Source organism: Nuphar pumila, chromosome 1 (assembly GCF_984573655.1).
Source record: "Nuphar pumila chromosome 1, dmNupPumi1.hap1.1, whole genome shotgun sequence".
NCBI classification, from domain to species: Eukaryota; Viridiplantae; Streptophyta; class Magnoliopsida; order Nymphaeales; family Nymphaeaceae; genus Nuphar; species Nuphar pumila.
Genome location: NC_143249.1, coordinates 178096764 through 178120455, shown reverse-complemented (window position 1 = coordinate 178120455; position 23692 = coordinate 178096764). Strand labels below are relative to the sequence as shown.

The 23692-nt window shown below is 38.6% G+C and overlaps 1 protein-coding gene across 1 annotated transcript; it reads left to right on the top strand.

Moving 5' to 3' along the window:
• Positions 1-15752: 15752 nt before the first annotated feature.
• LOC149851430 (histidine kinase 3-like) lies at positions 15753-22341 on the top strand. The gene is made up of 12 exons (XM_090015093.1): positions 15753-16775; positions 17199-17366; positions 17409-17480; positions 18135-18304; positions 18435-18647; positions 18778-18964; positions 19097-19148; positions 19255-19484; positions 19599-19697; positions 19817-21006; positions 21083-21442; positions 21891-22341. The coding sequence occupies exons 1-11, from the start codon at positions 16293-16295 to the stop codon at positions 21345-21347; spliced, it is 3129 nt and encodes a 1042-aa protein (XP_089871219.1). The 5' UTR covers positions 15753-16292; the 3' UTR covers positions 21348-21442; positions 21891-22341.
• Positions 22342-23692: the final 1351 nt, after the last annotated feature.

The following is a 23692-nucleotide window of genomic DNA, read 5'->3' as shown; positions in this document are numbered from 1 at the left end:
TGATGTCAGGCTTGGGCATAGGACCCTGCATGTCTCGGGGCCTAATTATGGGTAAAAAAAGGGTGTACCCAAGTCGGTCTTGTATTTTATGGATCAGGATCATACTGGGTGAAGGCCTAGCTTGAACCCAAAACCGGACATGATATGGGTGATCTTAGAAAGAGAAAAATATCATTTTTTATAGATAAATGAAAGCACTTCAAGCTTCTTCCCTCTTTGATATGGGACTATTCACCCATAAGCTACTTTTTTCGTGCGTTATGCATCATGTAATTGTTATTTACACGCATTATGCACAAGTAATAAATACAATTGCTATTACTTTCTCTCTCTTTTAATTGGATTGTCTCCTGAAGGTTGATAAGCTTCTTTGACTTTTGACTTGGCCCCTTACAAATTAACTAAATAGAGATTAGACCCATGTCGATGAAGTTGGAGGACGCTCAAAAAAACTACAAAATGATCCTAACCCATGAGAACTTGATTCGATCCAACCCAAACACACACACACGGTGGGTTTCACACTTAATACTCAAGCCTGACCCGATAAATTGTTGGGTCAGTCTCTTGGTGGACCTAATTTGTTTCAGTCTTGTCGGGCCGTGGATTGTGTTGGCCTAGCCCGACCCAATGGCCACCCCTAGGAAGGTGGTTGTGGGGCTCCGCCCAGGGTTTTCTTTGCTTTGGTGAGGGTTCCTCAACGTCAAAAGAAAACATTGCTTGATTCTCAAATAAAAAATTATACAACCAGTTTACAGGAAAACCCAGGGTTATCAGAAGTGTTATAACATTTGCGAAAGCGAAAGCACGCTTCTATGAAGCGCGTTTTAGAAGTGTGAAACATGGTACTTTTGAAGCGGGGAAGCACCAAAAAAATTTGGGAAGCGTGCTTCCCCTTCGCTTTCCTTTATTTATTTTTTTGTGTGTTTTTTTCTTATTTTTTTCTCTTTTTTTGTTGCCCCTTCACTTTTTAGGTCACTTCTGAGATGATTCTTGATTTGCTTATAAGTTGTTTCACGCTTTCCGCTTCATAAAATTTTGAAAGTGCCTTGCTTTCCGAATCACTTTTCGCTCTCGCTTTCCCGATTGGCAACTCTAGGAAAATCCCAATTAAAGTTGTCACTATGTTCACTTGGTAACCAAAACCAAGTTATTCAAGCATTACCTACTAAACATGCCTTCCAACTCCGTCATATCTTTGAGAAAGAGAAGAGCATAGCATAACCCTTTATCCTATCTATCGCCCTTCTTCTTCTCTCCTTGCTTTGTGATGCTTTCTTTCACAATGATGTTGATATCCTTTTGAAAGTCCAATAGATAAACATGTTTAAAGTCAACTTGACAACAACCTGGCCATCTTTATCTATTGCTATTTTTCTTTCTTAAACAAAAAAAAAAGGAAGTCAAGCACTCTTGTTGCTTATACGGTAGCAACTCCCACAACTTGTAAAGCCCCAGCCAATTGAATTGTAAGCACCCTCAGTCCTTTTCTGTCATGCAATTTTAAGGGTTAATGTGCCTTTATCTTTTCTTTTCTCACTTTTTGCCTAAAATATTCACTACTTTCCAAACTAGAGTAGCTCATCTTGTGTCCTTTAGTGGAGAATACCATTATGATACGTTATTAGAATATTTTTGTCTTAAATTGTCATTTGATGCTTCTTGTTAAAGGGCATATATATATATATATATATATATATATATATATATATATATATATATATATATATATATATATATATATAAAGAATGACATGAGAGTTCAGTTACTTTATAAGGTAAAAATATTGAATATCTTGAGTCTTTTAAGCTAAGATTAGTTTCTTATCATTCAATGAGCATCCTCTAGTTCATAGAAATTAGGGGCAATATAATATTTGCGTAGGGGCCAACCAATCCAACTTTCGAACAACAAAATCTATTTCATGCATGGGTGATTATCATAAGAGATTCTCAACATATCATAAGATTTTTGTTCTAAAATCGGTGCGTTTTTCAAATCCAAAAAACAGACGGGATTATGGGATTACTTCTTGGGACAAATACTTTTATGCATAGAGATGTTGATTTTGTGGGCATTGTTTCTAACAAGCAATCTTTGGCTGTTGAAAGTGTAAACCATAGGGATGTCTGCACTTATTGTGCAATTTGGTGAAGCAGAACTGTGGGCAAAAGACTCAGAACTCAAGCTAATTTCGTTACTGGAAGGGGCCCAAAGGGAGACTGTTTAGCTACTTTGTTTTCGTATAAGCTGGGAGGTTTGATGGTCTAGTTTTGGCTGCTTGTGTGTTGGTGGGTGAACCACTTGAGCAAAAATGGCAATCAGTACTCCACCGATGGATAGGAAACTTTTATATGCATATCGGTGCTTTACTTAAAGTGGGAGGCCATTATATGTGACTAGGGATGGCAGTAGACGGGGCCGGGGGACAAGGTCTCCACCCTTGCCCCGTCTTAAAATCCTGCCCTTCATCCTCACACGTGTTTTGATTTTAACTTTCATCTCCGCCTTCATCTCCTTTTCATGTCCTCCATCCCTGGTCCAAACGGGATGAGGCGGGGCAGAGCCCTGTTTCTTCTCGGTCTACTGCCATCCCTAAAGAAGGATCGAGGAAGGGACGGGGTGGAGCAAGGCGGGGATTGGAGATGGGGATGGGGCGGGGCAGGGAAAAGCTTAAGTCCATCCCTGCCTCCATCCCCGTATGAGTTTTGATTTTAACCTTCACCCCCGCCTCCATTCCCGTTTTATGTTGTCCATCCTCGGTCCAAATGGGGTGAGGCGGGGTGGGACCCCATTTTTCCCTGATCCACTGCCATCCCTATATGTGTAAGGCGGGGTGGGACCCCATTTTTCCCTGGTCCACTGCCATCCCTATATGTGTATGAGAGAGAGTGAGCATTTGTGTATATAAGCTTCTTAGGACATTTGGATGAGCAACTTAGATTATTTGATAAGAATCATGTTTTTCTGACATAAAAATATAATTTTTTAAGTTATAAAATTTTGGTACATTCTGAGACATCAATTTTGAAGATCATAAGAAACCTACATGTATGCCATAATCACATGATCCAAAACTTGTTTTTTTACTAAATAATAATTGTAGATCTATAAGGTCTTATCAACAAAAAAAGGTAAAAAAAATAGAAAATTTGAAGCTTCTATTAGGTGAGATTAGAGCACCCTATCATTACTAATATATATATAAATAAAGAAAGAACCCTTGGGTTGGCCTGGCCTGACTTGTGATTTTGCTGGGTCGATTTTATAACCGGTTTGGGTTGGGCCTGGCCCGCTGTCCAGCCCTAGCAGTAGGGTTCTAACTTGCTACTTCCCTTCACTGCTTCACATGGTGACTTTGCACAAACTGCCCATCCCAAACACAGAGTCCTAGTTGGTTACCGAGTAACTATAGTTAGTTCAGCACCTTTTCAACAGAAGGATCTCTTTGCAGTTGCACTAACGGCTAGGGGTGTCAATGGGACGGGTTTGACCCAGACCTGGACCTGACATGTACCATACCCTATAGGGTCAAGGTTTGGTGATAAACAAGAAAGTCCAATTAAAATCTGGGTTGGACCCAAAGGTATTCAATTAATATGGAGCTGGGTATGGTTTGTGAAATTTCATACTAGACCTGGGCCCGATCCGAGTTCCAACTAAGATCTGCAGTTTTCCAATGTAAAAAAGATAAAAAATATTATTTTACTGGCTATGGTTCATGAAATCCTTATAATATGTGGGTATGGTTTCTCTTATGGTGAGTTTGATTAGACCTGGGTTCGAACCTGGTACCATCATCTCAAATCAGGTCTGGGTTTGATTCTACTGGGTCTAAACCAAACCCGACCCATTGACACCCTTATTAAGGGCACATAACTCAGGGATCGTCGAGATTAGGCGGGCGTGTTTATTTTTATCAAATCGTCAATATCACACATAATTTTTGCCAAAACCACAATTAAAAACTTAAGCAACTTCTTTTTAAATTGATCATTCACTGCTAAGAAAGTCTGAACTAGTTAAAAACATCAGTAATTGTTGTTCTTTCGTAATTTTCATGCCATGTACAAAATCAGTCACCATCTGACACCAACCATTACCTGCTTTCATGGACCAACCTACGTAATGCTAAATTTGCTTATTAGGTCTTGCATAGGCTAAAGCCAATAGAGACAAAAGGAATCACGAAGTGGGCTCGTTTAAGTGGGATAACTGGCAATGACGATGTTGACAATGACCTAATGACTAGTGAAGTAGGGCCTTCAAAACTTGACCAAGGGTCTGATGTGCTGTGGGGTCTTCACCAGGTCAGACCTCTTTGCAAAACGAGGATTATGTTTGCAAGTAGGGCCTTGTTATTCTTAGATTTTGTGGCTGTAAATCACAATCACAACACTTCGTCAATGTTAGCCAAACATGAGAAAAGTAAAAGTTATGATTGTGATTGCCAGTTGTGATTGTTTTGGGCTCAAAGAGCTTTTACTTTCTCATATGTGATTGTTCATCCCCACTGTATAATAAATTAAATAATAATAATAATAATAAATGGATCTATGGCCTGAGGGTAGGGGTGGCAAACGGGTCGGGTTGGCGGGTCGGGTTGGCGTGTCAGCATACCTCAACCCGAACCCGACCCGTTTATTAAACGGGTCGGCTGTGGCAAACACGAACCCGACCCGTTTAATAAACGGGTAACCCGGCACGACCCGCCAACCCATTTAATAAATGGGTTGGGTCGGGTAAACGGGTTTTCAGGTTCGCGGGTCGGGTTGGCGGGTTGACGGATCAGTTGGCAGGTAGGCAGGTTGGCGGGTCGGGTTGACCCACCTGCCTAACCCGTTTATTAAACAGGTCAGCCGGGTTGGCATACCCCCAACCCGAACCCGACCTGTTTAATAAACGGGTTACGCGGGTCGACCCGTTTATTAAACGGGTTGGCTTAAGTCCAACCCGAACCCACCTAAGAGGCGGGTTGGCGGGTCGTGTCAGAAATTGCCACCCCTACCTCAGGGAGGAGCTTGGGCCAAGGATTTGTTCATCTTAAATACACGATTCTATGATCCATGTATCTTAAATTTGCCTTGGATCTGTGGGAATCAAACACTTTGATTTAAGCGATCCGGAATAGCTTGAGATGGAAGACATGCCATTTTGTTAGGGCAATGAATCTTTCTTATACTTGATTTCTGATTGTACATAGAGCTGGAGGGAATGGATACATTTTATTTAAAATGAAATAGTATTTGATAGAATAATTAATCAAAGAGATTTTCATTATGCTTATTCTTTTATTTATGTTTTCAAGAACTTGAAAAATAGTACTGATAAAGTCATAAGCAACGTTATTAGGGATGGCAGTGGACCGTGGGGAAACGGGCCCTGCCCCGCCTTGCTCCGTTTGGACCTGGGATGAAGGACATGAAACGAGGATGGACTTACGCTTTCCCCCGCCCTACCCCATTCCCATCCTGATCCCCGCCTTGCCCTGCCCCGCCCCATCCCCGTCCCGAACCCCCCCTTGCCCCGTCCCGTCCTCAATCCTTCTAAGGGATGGCAATGGACTGAGGGGAAACGGCCCCCGCCCCACCTTGCCTTCATTTGGACCGGGGATGGAGGACATGAAACGAGGATGGAGGCCGAGATGAAGGTCCAGATTTTGAGACGGGGCGGGGGTGGATACCTTGTCCCCCGCCCCCACCGGGGTCCATTGCCATCCCTAAACATTATCGGTATCAGCCCTGTGTCATTTAGGTGAATCGATCCATACTCAAGTGAATAGTTCCGAATCAGCCAAAAAATAATTAAAAAATATTATGTGTCAATCAGAACGTGACACATGTTAAAGCCACTAAAATCATATTTAAATAAATTTAAGCATTTTTTTACATTTATTAAAAAATAGCCGATTCAAGAGTGAAGTGTGTTGATTTTCTGCCCATATGATATGTATGGACCGATACGCACTGATACTGACAACCCCAGTTGCCTCTTGTCTACTTGAGATTTCACCTATCAACAGCCTTGTGGCAAGGGATGCACACCCACGGGTCTCATGACATCCCCTCAGCATGGTGGCATTCATAAGAACTCCCCCTATGGATGTTTTTAAAAAACAATATGCAAGGACATGGATTTTTTAAAATTTTAATCAATAAGTTTTTGGGTGTTTTAATATATGAAAAATGTATTTCTATTAAATAATTATAAATAATTAAAACCACTAAAAATATCAAAATAATGACCGTATGTTTCTAGTCATGTTAACATGCCATAGCGGGTCCAATTTGTGTCACTAGGGCCACATGGCCAAAATGGTGTTTGTCCAATTTGTGGCATAGAAAAAACATGTGTGTGTGTGTGCGTGCACGTGCCCGCCGTATGTACCTATGACTGAGTATAATGCTTTTATAATCGAATCATTATTATGTGGGTTTTTAGGTGGTGTTTGAGTGCTTGTCCAAGCTTGGACAGAACATGTGTTCAGGAGAAACAGGTCCTGCAGGACTGTTTTATATATTTATTTATTAATATTATCCCTCCCCCCATCCCTGTCCACATTGTTCCAGGTCATTTTGCCGTGCATGAACGGCATCAAAGGGACCCTTGATGGTTTATGATCAAGGGTTCCCATGAGGCCCTCACCTGATCCTAGGGCTATATATCAACGGGTCCGATACCCGACCCATCAGGGGATACCCAAACCTGCCCATGTAATAAATTGTAGGTTTCGGATTCAAGTTTTGCCGGGTCATGAAAATAGAATCTCAAGCCCGAACTTGCATAATTTCATACATTTATTTTACTAAAAATACATATAAAATACTCAGGTCAGGTTGGGTAGTCGGGAAAAAATCTAGGTCAGGTTGGGTACCCGACAAAAATCATAACCCAAACCCAGCCCACATATTGCTTAGGCCGGATTTGAGTCGACCCGAATATTATTTAGGTCATCTCTTTTCATGCTCATACCTGAGAATTCGAGTTTGGGTACCCAATACAAACCCGGCACAGCCCTACATGATCCACAAGAAAAAAAAAACCCAATACAAACCCGACACAGCCCTACATGATCCACAAGAAAAAAAAACACTTCTCTAGTCATTCATCCTAAGTGTTTTGATTGATTAAATATCAATGGTCTATAAAGCATCAAAATTCATAATAGAAAAAAAGAAACATGTCTCTCAAAGTCCATTGATGTAAAATGTCATTGTTAATAAGCAAATAATCGGACTTATGGAAGCAACTGTAGGGGTAACATTTTTTTTTAACTCCGAGAAACTGCCCCAAGCCCATAGACCTAGCCCGGCTAGCTCAGCCTGTCATAGTTCAGTCCCTGTGTATGTCGGCGTAAAACTCCGAGGGCTTACCCCTCAACCCCAAAGAGTCACCAAGCTTCGGCTTACGCAGGAGGGTAATGCCCATGAGATTTGAACCTAAACCGCCCGTCAAACAGTTTAGGTCCATCCCACTACGCCAAACCCCTTGGGTCTTACAAAGGATTCTGACATCATGGATGAATTCAGCATGTTCAAAATAGTGAGAGCGGTTTTTAAAATTGTGTTTTATTTATTATAAAACACAAAATTATGACCCAAGAAAGTATTGCACATTGTAAGCTATTGATTTTTGAAGCCTTATAAAACCCTATCTACTTGCCCTAATCGCGCCGATTCGCACTAAGAAAAACATATAGAAAGCATATGTAAGGTTAGTTTCATGATAAAAAAAGTGGCGTTTTGTACCTCTTGTTGCCATTACCAAATGTTATCCCATCTAGAGGCTCAAACATAATCAAACGTTTCTAAAGCCTTTGACATTTTTCTAAAGCTTATTCGAGCTCAACCACTTGATCAAGCTCGACTTATTTATTTATGCCCAGCCTAAGTCCTTGCCTAAGCTCGTCTCATTTATATATTCAGACGAGTTTGAGCTTAGCTTAAATGGGTCGAGCCTTAGCTTGCTCGGCTAGTTGTGCAACCCTACACGTGACATATATAGAGATGGCAATGGACCTGGGCGGGAGACAAGGTTTTCACTCCTGCCCGTCTCAAAATTCTGCCCTCCAGCCCCACCTCCATCATCACACCGGTTTTGATTTTAACCTCCATCCCCGGTCCAAATAAACAGGGCGAGGCGGGGCGGAGCTTCATTTTTCCTCGGTCCACTACCATCCCTAAAGAGTATTTTAGTATAGTATCGCCAAAAAAATCGATATGATATTGATATGAATAGACTATTTTTTTTATAAATATAAAAATAGCTTCAAATTAAAATTTTTAATATTATATAAATGGCTTCAACAAGTGTCACGTTTTGATTGATACATAATATTTTTTAATTGTTTTTGTTGGACTTGAGAATCCATATCGGAGCCGATTCACCTGAATCGTTGCCCAAACGAAACCGGTATGATTCCGATACTGACAACATTGTTTTTTGTTATATATAAAACAAAATGCTTCGGATTTTTTAAAAAGTGGTAGCATCAAATGACGAAGATATGAATGGTTGGGTTAACTCCAACTCACCATATCATCACTCTTTCTATTTAGTCCAAAAATAAGAAAAGGGCCACTGCAAAAAATCTCGTTTAGTGTCCAACTTTCCAACATATATTCTAGAAACTGACCCAATTTTGGAAACAACAATTCACCCTACATCTTTTTTAATGAAATTTTAATTGTGACAAACCCTTTAAATTTGCAAAACTTGGCAGCCAAAATATTGTAAGAACCTGATTTTTTTTTATTGTTTTAGTTGTTTGGCAAAATATTGACCACAATAATTAGTTTTTATGAAACAATAATATATATATGAAAAATAAAAGCACACATTTTTTACCAAAAATAGTGATTAAAAACATGAATATCATGATAAATGCACGATATTGACGTTTTAGTGAATTTCTTGTGATATTTTGGAAATCTCGTGAGAAAATAACATTTAAAATGAGAACTCAATTTCTCACATTTGGTCATTTTTTTTCCAATAAATGACAATGCTTGTGACAGTGCTTTCAAATATGGGAATTACTACACTACTCCCATTGTACGTATAATAACTTAGGAAAGGATATAACAAGACATTTTTCGTTGGAAAGTTTATAGATGATATTTAACGTCTTAACTATGTAATTAATTAACCTTGAAGTCCTTATTTTGTTACTTGCCACCATAGTACCATAGTGACAAAAGTTTAAAACAACAAGTTATCGCCAAGATTTTTCTCTTGAGATTTTGAAAAATTGTATTTATCACAAGTTTTTTCTTTTTGGAAAATATCGGTTAAAAATAAATTAATATTATTTAATAAATATAAAACAATATAAAAAATTTAGAAAATGATATGGGTTTAAGGTCTTGTCCAAAATTGAAACTTCTAAACAAAATTATTTAAAACTTCAAAATATGGGTTTAATTTACACGTTGGATTTTAGGAGACCTTTCCTATTCTCAACTCATTCAAAGCTTTTAATTTTCAAGATAAATTAGGGAGATATTTTTCTATTATCAACACTTTCCAAAGCGAGCAGGAATACATAGAGCTGATAAGTGTCATGATGTTACATGTAGCACTTGACAGCATTTCATGTGGGGGCCTGGACTATGTAGCTGTGGGTAGGAATTCACACGTTCAAGCTTGGCTCGCCCAAGGTTATGAATGTACAGGCTCAGCTCGAGCTCGAGCTAAGCCTGAACCCTTAGTGTTCACGCTTGTCTCGTGCCGACTTTTTGAGCCGAACCTAGCATGGCTCATTTAGCTCGCCCTGAGCGAAACGGGCCAAGCTGGCCCGGGCTCTATCTGCAGATAGTGAACAACTTCATTTTCTGCTGCTAGCATATACTGTCTGAAAATTTAAGTTTCCTTGAGAAATATCAGGAAAACCTAGGCAAAGTTTAAAGGAAAATGAAAGGAAAAAACAAAAGGTTTGGATGAAAATTACATTACTATTTAAAGGAAAATGAAAGGGAAAAACAAAAAGTTTTGCTGAAAATTACATTGCTATTTAAAGGAAAATGAAAGTCAGATCCTAATACTCAATCCAGCTCGAGTTGAGCCTTTTTGAGCCTGTTAAACCTTATCGAGCTTGACAGGTCGTTCAGGCTTGGCTCCATAGCTCGTTTGAGCTTTAGCCTAGTGTTGAGGCTCGACTCATTTAAGGAACCGACGAGCTCGAGCCGAGTCTTAACCGAGCTGAACCCAAGCCGACTTAGTTGTGCATCCTTAGCTGTGAGCTCCATGCAATGCTGTCATGTGATTTGCTAGTGTCACATAGCCAACGGCACTTACCTGCTTCTGTTTTAAGGTCTTCCAAAGATGTCTTGTGGAGAAACTCATTTTATGTTTTTGGTGGATGAGAGAAAGTTTTATTATTATTATTAAAATGAGAGACTCAAAAATTCCTTAAATGCATTTCGAAAAATATAAACCTGTTTTTGAAATATCTTAAAAAATGTGGGGTTTTTTTTTTCAATTCTGGTACATTAAGTACGGCGTGCCCACCTCACCTTTCAGTTCTATTAAATTAGAATTAAATTCCGGGAATGAATTCCGGGGAGGAAAAGGTCTTCGTTTGACACCTCCAACCCGACACGGTCGGCCGGAAATCTATAGGATGACGCCACGTGGCAAGCATCGCTTGCCAAGAGGCAAAACGGGGGCGACGAAAGCGTGCTGACGTGGTGAGGTCGTTGTCGACTAGGCAGACGACACGCGGGAACGGAACTCCGTTGGAGTGATGAGGTAATCATTTGTACTCAGCCTCCCCCCCCTCTCTCTCTTTTCGGTCTTCCTTATCCCAAAAATTACGAGAATGCCACTCCCACAGTCCCACTTGGGAATCCGAAAGTCAGATGTTTATCAGATCAAGCCATATCCGAATCTGAGTTTGTACCTAATAGTCTCTCTCTCTCTCTCTCTCTCTCTCTCTCTCTCTATATATATATATATATATATATATATATATATATATATATGACATGGTGCTCCTTGAGTACCTACTCCCACATAATAAAAGGTTTAGATTGTAAAAAAATTTAAACTTTTTTAGTTGATCAGACGCTATAGATGTTATCTATGAGCATTATTTAGTAGAAAACAAGTTTTGGATCATTTGATTATAGCATATGTGTATATTTTTTAAGACCTTTTACAAATCAATGGCTCACAATGTATCAAAATTTTATCACTTAAAAAGTCTGACTTTTATGTCAAAAAAACATGATCCAATGCATGATTCTTATAAAAATTGAGTACATCCATAAGGTTTAATTGAAAAAGATATAGCCTACCATCATGATTTCTAGTATGTGGAACTAGGTACTCCCGGAGCACATCAGCTTTTCTCATATATATATATATATATATATATAAAGGGAACATCCAATCAAAGGAAAGCTAAAATATACAACTTGTAGATTTTGAACCTTCATTAACTAGAAGCAATCAAGCCATGGCCTTAGTCATCATCTTCCTCAAAGCCAAAGGGAAGGTAATGAAGGTTCATGGGACCAAGGGGGGCTCAGCTTGTCTGGTAGGAGCAGCTAGTGCACGTCACCTTGTGTTGGGACGTTGCATGTTCAAAACCCAATGGTATAATTGTATCAACTGGTAGGGGTCTGCCTAACCCCCGCTTGCCTTTAAAAAAAAAAAAGGTTCATGGGACTAGCATGGGTTTCTAAAAACCAGTCTGATTGTCATTCCCATGAAAATGCCTTCACACGGAGACGTGAGAAAGGATTTACGGATGAAAAAAGAGATGAAGGTGGAAAAAACTGGGGCCCGCAATATGCTAGTGTGGGGTTTGTCCCACCTACTTTTTTTGGGTGTTTGTTTCTTCACTTATGGGAACAGCATGCACTTTCTTGCCTGCAGCTTAGCATTTTTCTCTTGTAAATGCCTTAAAAGGGGCATGTTTTTTATATGCTTTGACGGGCATTTGCGTTTCTTTCCATTTAGATGTGTGGGTCCCACCACTACTTTCCACTTCAGTGTTTGTTTCACCCAAAGCAAGAAGGAAAACCACTTTCACCTGAAAGTGGGGCTTTTTTCTCACCATTTAGGGGGCGTTTGCATGTCACGGGATGGGGTGACCACGGCACCCCTTCCGTGGAAATGGAATTGGACTCCCTCTCACGGGAACTGTTTCTGCGGAAAAGGAGGGTCCAGCGTGCATTTTAGCATGTCCATCGAGGTAAATTCACACTTTCACGTTTGTTTCGAAATTTTGGGCACTGAAATTGCATGCCCGCCGATGAGTTTCCACTAAAAATGCCTATTTTCCATGACATACAAACGCCCCTTAGGGTGAAACAAACGGGCCACTAAGACATCAATAGATGAATGAGAAGCAGTATTCACACAAAAGAAAATAATAAAAAATAAATGAAGCACCAAAGATATATTGAATGGTGACCAACAGTTTGTCCCGCTGGGGTTAGGCAGACCTTTACTAGTTATACAACTATACCATTGGGTTTTGAACCTGCAATGTCCCAACACAAGGTGACGTGCACTAGCTGCTCCTACCAAACAAGCGGAGTCCCCATTGTTTTGAACTTCAATAATTGTAGATAAGAAGGCAAGGCTGAGTGCATCCCTATTAAGGGAGGCAAAGTTTGGGTTTTACATCGAGGGAGAACAACTTCTCAAAATATGTCCTAATCGGCCGATTCAGATCGAATGGGCACTTAGTCTATTCGAATAGCGGTAGATTCAACCCCCTTCCCCTCCAAAATCGACCATTTTTCTGTTCGAATTGTATGAATAAACCCAAAATTGGTTGATTTTAAAGTAGAATCAGTTCAAACTTGGTCAGATTCTGTTTTTTTGTTTTTTTTTCTGATTTTTAGAATACAAAATCTTTCTATTGGGTTTGATTCGATTCTTTGTTTTTTTAGAGAAATCGATTCACCTAATGAACCTATTTTTACAACATTGGTTTTTCCTTCTATTCATGGAAAAGAAAAAACTTATGTCTATGGAGCGATTGATGTTATGTGAATAGTGTTAGTGGCCAAAGTACTCCCATCAACAGCAGTGGCCAGAAGTGACTAAACAACTTATAATCCATTGATTCCTATAACGTCTACTGACCTGCCTAGTTAATTATGCTCCTAGACATCAGAATTCTATAATGGAAAAAAAAGAGGAAAAACAAAAGAAAACAAATCCTGTGAAAGTGGTATATGGCCCCACACCAAATTCTCTTTCATGGAAGGCTTGAATCCACGCTATTCAACATCATTGGTGGTTGAGGTGGCACAAGTTTCTTTTGATATATATATATATATATATATATATATATATATATATATAGAGAGAGAGAGAGAGAGAGAGAGAGGTTGCTGCTAACTACTTTTTTAGCTAACTGCCAGGTAATCCAACTTTTGAAGGGTTTTTTTTTATGTTTTTTTTTTTAAATTTGACCGTATGTGTTTTACATGCTTAATTTTATAGGAATCTACTCTTGGAGTCTAAGATTTTTTTAAATTTTCAAGGCTTAAAAGATCATGTTTTTTTTATCAAAAAATCATGATCCAAGTGTAGTTCCCTAGTAAATTGATCATGTCAAACACATACTGTGAGATTTAAGAAAAACATGCTGGTTAGCTGGACAGTTAACTAGAAAAGTAGTTAGCCACCCTCTCTCTCTCTTTATATATATACTTTAAGACCTTGAAAAAATATCATAATTGCTAGTGTTTTTCTATTCCATTTGCATCTTTGTGTGTTATCATTGCGTATTCACTAAATAACATGCTTTAGTTTAAAGGAAACAACTCAATTTTCTTATCATCAAGTTTGAATGCAATATGAGCGGTGATTTTTATCTCTCTAAAAATGCCTCTAAACATGAAAAATACTTATATTAATACATGATTTTAATAAGTAATCTATAGTAACAATGCCAACTAAGTTTAAATCAAGCAAAATTACTTGTAGCTATCATTTTTCTGTATCCTAATGAAAATGGGTCCTAGAGTAACGTGAATATTCCAAACCAATTATGTCCCAAACAGTTCCATGCCCTTTTAAAAAAATCATTATTTATTCACTAAGAACCATGATTTAGATCAAATCAATTTAACAAGATTTCTTGATTTCGAGTAAAAATCACTTTCTTTTTATTTGTTTTGTTTTTTTTTTAAATCTGACCTCATGGATGTAATCTACAAGATTTGTTTAGTAAAAAAAAAAGTTTTGAATCATGTGATTGTAATGTTTAAGCAAGTTTTTAAAGGCTTTAAAAATCAATCGCCTATGGTGCACTAAAATTTTAAAATTCAAAAAAATGTATTCTTAGATCAAAATAATATGACCCTTGGTTTAATCCTTAGAAAACAAACCATTATAAACACATATATGTGGTCAGATCAAATGATAAAAGCCTGAACTTATGTTTTTTCAAGCCTTCAATATCACCAAATATTAACACACACACACAGGATTATGAATTTTAAATGTTTAGATGCAATTTTGAAAGCGCTAAAAATCAATGGCTCACAATACTTTGTATTGTAAGGTTTTAAAAGCATTGTGAGCCATCAATTTTTCATGTTTCCAATAATATGTCTATATGTGGTAAAGTCTTTGTGTAAAATATATTTCTTATTAAATAAATTATCAAGAACAAATATATGAGATTTGATCTTTGAGATGTTCAAGTATTTGAAAAGAGGAGTCGTGTGATCTTTGTTGGTTATAGATTTGAGATCTTCTTTTGGTTGAATGATTAGCTTTTCATAGACACACACATATATATTAGTAATGATATAGTGCTCCCGTTACCTGCTCCTATCTAACAGAAGCTTTAGATTTTCAAATTTCTTAACTTTTTTTGTTGTTGTACCTTTAAAAATCAACACTCACAATGTATCAAAATTTTATGACTCAAAAAATCTTATTTTTTTTTCAATAAATCTTATTTTTCTTTAAAAAAATATTACCCCTTATCAAATAAACTACCTTGAGAAACTTCATAAGGTTTGATTGAGAAGGTACAACCTACAATTATGAGATCTAGTATGTGGAGTAAACCCTACCATTACTATATATATATATATATATATATATATATATATATATATATATATATATATATAGAGAGAGAGAGAGAGAGAGAGAGAGAGAGAGAGAGAGTAGTAGGGATGTAAACGGATCGGATCAAGTATGTCACTTTTATGATTTGGCTGTTTCAACCCTAATTGGATCTGACTTATGTATTTAGCTGATTGGGATCCGATCTGTTTGCAACCCTAACAGAGAGTGAGAGAGAGAAATGACCTACTTTGAGATAAATCAGAGAGAGAGATGAACTACTTTTAGATAAATCACTGGTGTCTTTCGCAATGGTAGTGCAACGAAACCCCATGGCATCTCCAAGTAGAAGGTTTAACATACGGGCATTTTGGTAATTAAAAGAAGAGCCGTGATTCGTGAAGGCCAATGGTAGCGTGTGCAGGTTGAGCTCTGGCCTAGCCATCAACACTGATTACTGAAAAAGGGGGTGGGGGAGATTTTATTTACATTGTTATCATGAAAATAATTCGTTTATAATGGCTTTCTTTTTTCCATCTTCTAGTTTGGTCACAATAGTACTAACAGTGACACATCTTTTATAGAAAGAGAAGACTGAAGATAATGGTCCCAACTGGGAGACATCCCACAACCATATTCCCCTTCTTCCATCATATGATCTCCTTTCACATACCCCATCAAGCCCTCTCTCTCTCTCTCTCCGCTTTGATCTGCGTTAACCAGAAAGCTCGCAAGAGTCGACCACTGAAGCAGTAACGCTCTTGATAGAAACAGGAGGCTGATCTCAGACAGCGAGAGAGGCACTAATGAAAAGGATGGCCTTTTTCTTTTATCTTGCCTCTTAGGTGATGTTTCGTTGGGAGTGCAGCGTTGGGAGAAGCTGCTCTGCCTTTTTTTTTCCTTTTTTTGCTTTTGTGGGTGTGTTGGTCTTTGATTTGTACTTTAAAAAGGTGTGTTCTTGGGGGTAGAATGATGGGTTTTCTCTCTTACTTTTTGGGGTTTGATGGATTGGACATATATTGAAGTTTTTTCCTCTCTTTTTTTCTGGAATAAATTTATATGGGGGTATCCTTTTCAGTTGGGTTGTTATTAAGGATCCAATGGTGAGTTTTGCTCGGTTGTCTCCAGGAGCTACTCAATGAAAATCAGTTCTTGGAGATGGTGTTTTCCTTCTTGTCTAAGATCAGTTTGTGGAGGAGTCGCGGCACCTATTGAGTGATGGAGTGAGTTGGATTGTTAGGTGTTGATGAGTCTTTTGCGTGTTCTGGGTTCTTATAGGAAGATAGTGGGTCTTCATTTGAAGAGATGGGTGTGGGTGTTGTCTTTGAGCATCTTGAATTGGATCCTTGGTAAAAAAAAAATGGACCAAAAGGATGGAGGTCTTGGTGGTACAGGGAAATTGTGGTTGAAATGGTGGGGGAGGTTTGTAGGTGGAGATTGGTGCAACTACCACATTTATCAGCACGTTGGATCTGTGAGGGCTTGGGTGAGCTGGAGGAGAAGGCTGCTCTTTATGTGGATAGTGAGTGGGATGCTGTTGTCTCTGTGGATTTTCTGGTATATAAATTCCCAGACTGTTCACAGAATGAAAGAGACGCTCGCGAGCATGTGCGACGAGCGCGCGAGGATGCTGCAGGATCAGTTCAATGTGAGCATGAATCATGTTCATGCGTTGGCTATCTTGATCTCAACTTTTCATCATGGAAAGAAGCCTTCTGCTATTGATCAGGTTCTTTAGCATTAATTGTCTTCTGCCCCACTTCATTTTAGTTATGAGCCTTGCTTACCATTGTTGAATTTCTTTGTTTCTATGTTCTGCAACATCTTGACAATGGGAAGTCTAAAATTTGCTCCATATTCCTTGTCTTTGTTTCTCGTGTCTTTTGAATGGACTTTTTCTTTTGCTTTTGGGTTAATAGGAATCTTTCTAGATCATTACTTTCAGCAGTGACACCGTACCCCAACATCCATTTGGAATAAGGTTCCTCTATTGTGTTTAACTTATTCCACGTTGAGGGAAATTTAAATGTGCACAAGAATCTTCAGTTAGACCTTTGATGGGTGGCCATGTATTTGCTTATCTGCCTCCTGCTTCTCTGCCTTTATTCGTGAACTATGAGTCATCGGCAACACTAACTTGATCCCTTTACAGAAAACCTTTGCAGAGTATACCAAAAGAACTGCTTTCGAAAGGCCGCTGACTTTTGGAGTTGCTTACGCCCAAAGAGTACTTCATGCTGACAGGGAACAATTCGAGAAAGAACATGGTTGGACGATCAAGATTATGGATGAACATGAACCGAATCCTGTTCGTGCGGACGTAAGTTTTGCTGAGCTCCATGACACATCACCTATTCAAGAGGAATATGCACCGGTTATCTTTGCACAGGATACGGTTGCCCATATTGTGTCTATTGACATGTTGTCTGGGAAGGTAAATATCACAGGATTTCATTTTCCTGTTGTTCTTTTGTATTACAGCAGAGATAGGTTTGGTCTTCTCTTGCAATGGTACCTAAATTGAGTCAGACTGGTAAAATATTATAGGACCCAATTTAGTAGCTTTAGCTATGGTATAAAAAATTTCTGAAAAGCCAATTTCAGAGTTCTATTATAGTGAATTCGTAGGTCAGCTATTGGTGTATGTTGTGATCTTCCAAGTTGTTATTAGTTTACCAAATGTTATCTCAATAGCTTCATGGGCTCTTATAATTAAAATTTAGTTTTATAATGTGAAAGCGCAACAATTTATGCCTTAATTAAATTCTTTTAATCTATTCAAAAGAAAAAGAAAGGAAAACTGTTACACATCCATCTAGATTGATGTTGCTCATTGTCCCTGTTGTTGGTCCCAATTCACTATGAATGTAAGCCGTAATATGTTTTGAGCTGAACCTCAAACAAATAACGTGTTGCGGAGACTTATTCTTCCTATCCATATTTGTTATTCTTTAGATTGAGTAAGTGATCATCCTTGCTCTCATCATTTGATTCCTTATCTAGTTTAACAAACTTAGTTGCCTCACACCTTTGTTTTTAAAACCTTAAATTTTAATGTTCCCATCTTAATAAGCCTTGAACCATGCAGGAGGACCGTGAAAATATCGTAAGAGCTACAGTATCTGGAAGAGGTGTTCTCACTGCTCCTTTCGAGTTACTGAAGTCCAAGAGATTGGGAGTTATTCTTACTTTTGCTGCCTATAATAAGGAACTTCCATCAAATGCCACACCTCAGGAGCGTATTGAAGCAACCAATGGGTAATCATGCTGCTAGTTTTTCATTCCCCCTCACTAGACTGTATAACCACGAAAATATAAGTTCATCAGAAAGGTTGTTGTTGCAACTTGAAAGCTATTACTTATTCTATAATTTCAAACTGGTCTGCAGGTATGTTGGAGGAAGTTTTGATGTGGAATCCTTGGTAGATAAACTGCTTCAACAACTTGCCAGTAAACAGACTATTGTTGTGAGCGTATATGACACAACCAATGATTCTAATCCTATCAGCATGTACGGTCCAGATCTTCTGGACAATGGGTCTCAACATGTCAGTCCCGTTCACTTTGGGGATCCTTTCAGAAAGCACGAGATGCATTGTAGGTAATAAGTTTCTTTTGCAATAGTTTGTTTGACCAATGCAATTTAAGTAGCAAGCCCAAGTTTTTGATGATTAGCTGGTTAGACAGAATTTGGAACTCAAACACGATTATTTTTATCGTTCATTGAACAGATTTAAGCAAAAGCCCCCTTTGCCATGGTTGGCAATAACAACATCACTCGGGGTCCTTCTTATTAACTTGCTGACAGGACATATATTATATGTGGCAATGTCTCGTATTGCAAAGGTGGAGGATGATTACCATGAGATGATGAAACTAAAAGCACGAGCAGAGGCTGCAGATGTTGCAAAATCTCAGGTAGTCCCTCACTTTATCCTTTTTGTCCCTGATCTTCTGAAGTTGTAAATTGAAATTGTTCTCTACAACAATCAGATTGTTAGCTTTTTTTATTCATGTATACTTATCACCCAGAATGTTCATCATTTGCAGTTTCTAGCTACTGTTTCCCATGAAATTAGGACCCCTATGAACGGTGTTTTAGGTGGGTAATAACAGGTCTAAGTATCATTTTTTATGTCATTTAGTGGTGTTAAACATGATCAATTAATTTTTCATGCTGAGGAAGTAGTTGTTCTTCCTCCCTTCAGGTATGCTGCAGATGGTCATGGATACGGATCTTGATGAAACACAATTAGATTATGTGAAAACAGCTCAGGCTAGCGGAAAAGCTCTTATATCATTGATAAATGAGGTTTTGGACCAAGCCAAAATTGAATCAGGTAAGCTTGAGCTTGAGGCCGTCCAGTTTGATCTGCGGGCTGTTCTGGATGATATTGTATCACTCTTCTCTGGAAAATCTCAAGACAAAGGAATAGAGGTAATGTCTTGCTTTTTGAAGTTGCCCTTCATGAATGAAATTCTCCTCATTTTCTTCACCACTTAATCTTCCTAATCTTGGATGAACATACAATGGTTCCATTTGGGAGAGCAGTTGGCTGTATACGTTTCTGATAAGGTGCCAGAAATTCTCATAGGAGATCCAGGAAGATTTCGTCAAATCATCACTAATCTTGTGGACAACTCGATGAAAGTGAGTGAAACCTTTCTTCTTCCAGATGTCTGCTCCATCTACAAGTAAAACTTGGATTCTGTATCATGGATATTATCTTTTATTTATATGCGTGCTGAACAAGTTTCTTTTCTTTCCAGTTCACGGAAAAAGGGCACATCTTTGTGTCTGTGTATCTTGTTGATGAGGTGAAGAGCTCATTGGAAACTGTTACGGAGCCTTTGTCTAAACAGTTCCGAGACTGTACAAGGAATGGTTATATCCACTCATATGATACACTGAGTGGGTTTCCAGTGGTAGACAGAAGGCACAGCTGGGAAAACTTCAAGTCATTCAATATGGATGGACTTATCTATAACCAAAGTCTCAAGTCAAATACCTCAGATTTCATCAACTTACTTGTGTCAGTGGAGGACACAGGTGTTGGTATCCCTCTGGAAGCCCAAGCTCGTGTTTTTACTCCCTTCATGCAAGCTGATAGTTCTACATCACGTACTCATGGAGGCACAGGCATTGGCCTGAGTATCAGCAAATGTTTGGTTGATCTCATGAAGGGTGAGATAGGGCTTGCGAGCGAATGCCATATTGGTAGTACTTTCACATTTACTGCTGTTTTCACTAAGGGACAGGCAAAAGCGAGTGAAGCAAGAGGTCCACTTCAGCAGTATCAGCAAGATTATGTGGTACCAGAACTTCAGAAATTGATTGCGGTGGTAGTTGATCCAAGATCTATTCGTGCTAATGTGACAAAATATCATCTGCAAAGGCTTGGAATTCAAGTAGAAATTTCCAGTGATTTAACCCAAGGTCTTGGTAAAATAAGCAGTGGAGAAAAAAATATCAGCTTGGTCCTTATTGACGAGGAAGCTTGGGCTAAGCAAGACGATCTCTTTTCAGCATTTATAATTGACAAGTCAAGGAAGAACGGTGTACTGAACCATGCCAAATTCTTTCTGTTAGCTACCTCGGCATCCTCTGCAGAGAACAGTGCTGCTAAGTTTCTTAACAGATGTGCGCTGAATGTGATCATGAAGCCCCTAAGGGAAAGCATGCTTGCAGCATCCCTCCAACGTGCCATAGGTGTTGAAAAGAAAGCAAAGTATCGCAACAGAGAGCTCTCTCTTTCATCTCTAAACAGTATATTGCATGGAAAATGGATCCTTGTCGTAGACGACAATGCAGTGAATCTCAGAGTTGCTGCTGGCGCTTTAAAGAAATACAGAGCTAATGTAGAATGTGCTGAATCTGGCAAAATAGCTGTGAAAATGCTTAAGCCACCACACAAATTTGATGCTTGCTTCATGGATGTTCAAATGCCAGAAATGGATGGGTAATCATATTGTAGTAAATACTATTACTTAGTGCCATATTCTGTGCTCAATCAACTCATATCATTCTGATTTCAGGTTTGAAGCTACAAGAAGGGTTCGAGAAATGGAAGCTAATGTAAATGATTGTATTCGAAGAGGTCAAGGATCAAAAGAAATTTATGGAAACATCACATACTGGCATATACCAATATTAGCTATGACTGCTGATGTGATTCAAGCCACACATGAGGACTGCTTGAGGTCTGGCATGGATGGCTATGTCTCCAAGCCATTTGAGGAGTCACAGCTTTATGGAGAAGTAGCACGATTCTTCCAATCAAATTCTTCCAAAAACCAGTAGAGGGGCTCTATGCTTTTCCAACTATTATAGACCACAAGATGATCTTTCTGCGACCTTTGTTGGGATGTCAAAATTGATTTCCGTGCTTCCATAAAGTAAGTTCTTACTAAATGAAACTATATTTTTTTTTTCGCTTTACTGTTCCATTCATCAAGTTAGGATGTCGAGGGAAATTGCTATTCAATATTTATTTGTATTTACATTCTAGGCAGTTTAAAAAACTAGGGGTTTGGTTTAGGATCCATAGGAATGTGAGCAATGATTTGGATGACCTTGGATGTGTATTTAACTCAAAGCATTCACCAACTCAACTCACTTGGTCTACCTTAACACGGACTTGGTCAATAGCAATCATCTTATTTGCCAGTCCACAATCAAGTTCCGAAGCATTCAAACACCACAGGGTTCAATTAGTAGGGAACTGTTAATGAGCATAATTCGGTGTTCCATCAGTTTGTGAAAATTATCTCATAGGAAAATTCAGAAGCAGTGAAATGATAATCTTTATCCCCTTATTAAGATTCTATTTGGCATTGTTTTCAGGGATTAAGAGCAAAGAAGATCCTCTGCCAACACTTTCTTTTGTGCAGTTCTAATTTTCTGGCTGTATGCAATGCTCAAAAGGCTTATCTTTGCAAAAACTTTTTGTGGATATCAGGAAGGATTGACGACTACAGCCTGAAGTTCAGTTTCCACTAAATTGTACATACATAGCTCCCTGCTAACGTAATCATTCTTTTAGTTGAAAATTCAAATTGATGGCTGGAGATCAGTGGTTCACAGGGGTTTCTCCTGCTCTCTTGTTGATTTTGTCGATGGTCTGCATCTTGTATAGTATAGTTAGAACTGATGATTTCCCTATGATGTGAGTGTATAGTGGTTGTCATTTTCTCATTTCGCTCTACTACATAATCATTGCTTGAGCATTTTTGTGCTGCAAGTGAAAGAAATAAATGTTTGACACTATCAATACATTAGTGAAAATGCTGTTTTCAGTGCATTGTCAAGAGTCCATTTCTCAAGAGAGGATATTGCCTTTATTTGATTTTCTGTTCAGTTCCTTCTTTGTGGTTCTACTTGATACCTATGTCACAGGGATTCGGCCAGACAGGTGCCGCACCCGCGTCGACGCGATGCGGGTGTGGGTGCGGCACCCGGTGCAGTCAACCTGACCTTGGGTGTGGTCAACGCACCTAGGGTCATTTTGGTCCATTTTTTGGATATTAAAAAAAAAAATTACCCTATGAAATGGAGTAGTTCCGCGGACCCCTATATATATTTATTTATTTATTTGTTTTTTTGCCCACCCCCGCCCGCACCCAAGGTTTTTGAAAGTGCCGCCCCCGCCCCCATATGACATAGCTTGATACTTGAGTACATCGCTGTTATGTTTGATGTTTTTCAGTTTATTGATAAATCTAAAACTTCATTCTATTTTTATGATTTCTATGAAGACAGTAAAAGTTTATTAAAAAATCACAACTTTGATTTAGTGCATAAGTGAAAGCTTCACTATATATCCTCCATTCATTTCTCCCCATTGTGAATGGTAGATATAGTGAAAGCTTCACTATATAAAAGATAGGATTCGGAACGAGACGATATGTAAGAAGGTAGGCGTTGCACCCATTGAAAATAAGATGAGAGAGAATCGTTTACGGTGGTTTGAACATATTCGGCGAAGGCCTAATGATGCGCCAGTTAGAAGGATGGAGAAATGAGAAAATATATTAGTTAAAAGAGGTCGGGGTAGGCCTAGGAAGACATGGATGAAGGTGATAGGAAAGGATATGAATGCTTTGAACCTCACCGAGGACATGGCATTGGATAGAAATGATTGGAGGAGAAGGATTCATGTGGAAGACCCAGAATGATTTTCTTTTTTGGTTCATATCGCCGACCCCAATTGTTTTGGGATGAAAGCGTAGTAGTTGTTGTTGTTGTTGTTGTTCTTTTTTCTGTAGAATTAACTTTCAAGTTCAATTTTCAAACCATTGAAAACTTGAGATATTTGAGATAATTAGATAACATAAATTTTTGTTCAAGAAACCCATCCATCTATCTCAACCATCTCGAGTGCAGGAAAGACTTAATCTTTTAAAAGGATTCCATTTAGATAAATGCTCGGGATATTTGAGATAACAGGCTGATATAATTTTCTATTTAAGAAACCTATCTATCTCAACCAGCTACAGAGCAGGGAAAAGTTTTTAAGTATTTAGAAGGTACCATATGCATACTTCTGTCATCTTAACACTGAACTGTTCCATATAATCAAAATGTGCAATGCAGTTGCTAGAATCCTCTAAAGCTGCTAATCTGTTAAAATCTGTATGTGCCAACGT

Excerpts from the sequence above, each read along its gene's own strand:
- LOC149851430 (XM_090015093.1), top strand. The coding sequence starts at position 16,293 with ATGAGTCTTTTGCGTGTTCTGGGTTCTTATAGGAAGATAGTGGGTCTT. Across the intron at positions 17,367-17,408 it reads CGAATCCTGTTCGTGCGGAC|GAATATGCACCGGTTATCTT; the intron begins GTAAGTTTTGCT and ends CCTATTCAAGAG. Across the intron at positions 21,007-21,082 it reads CAAATGCCAGAAATGGATGG|GTTTGAAGCTACAAGAAGGG; the intron begins GTAATCATATTG and ends TTCTGATTTCAG.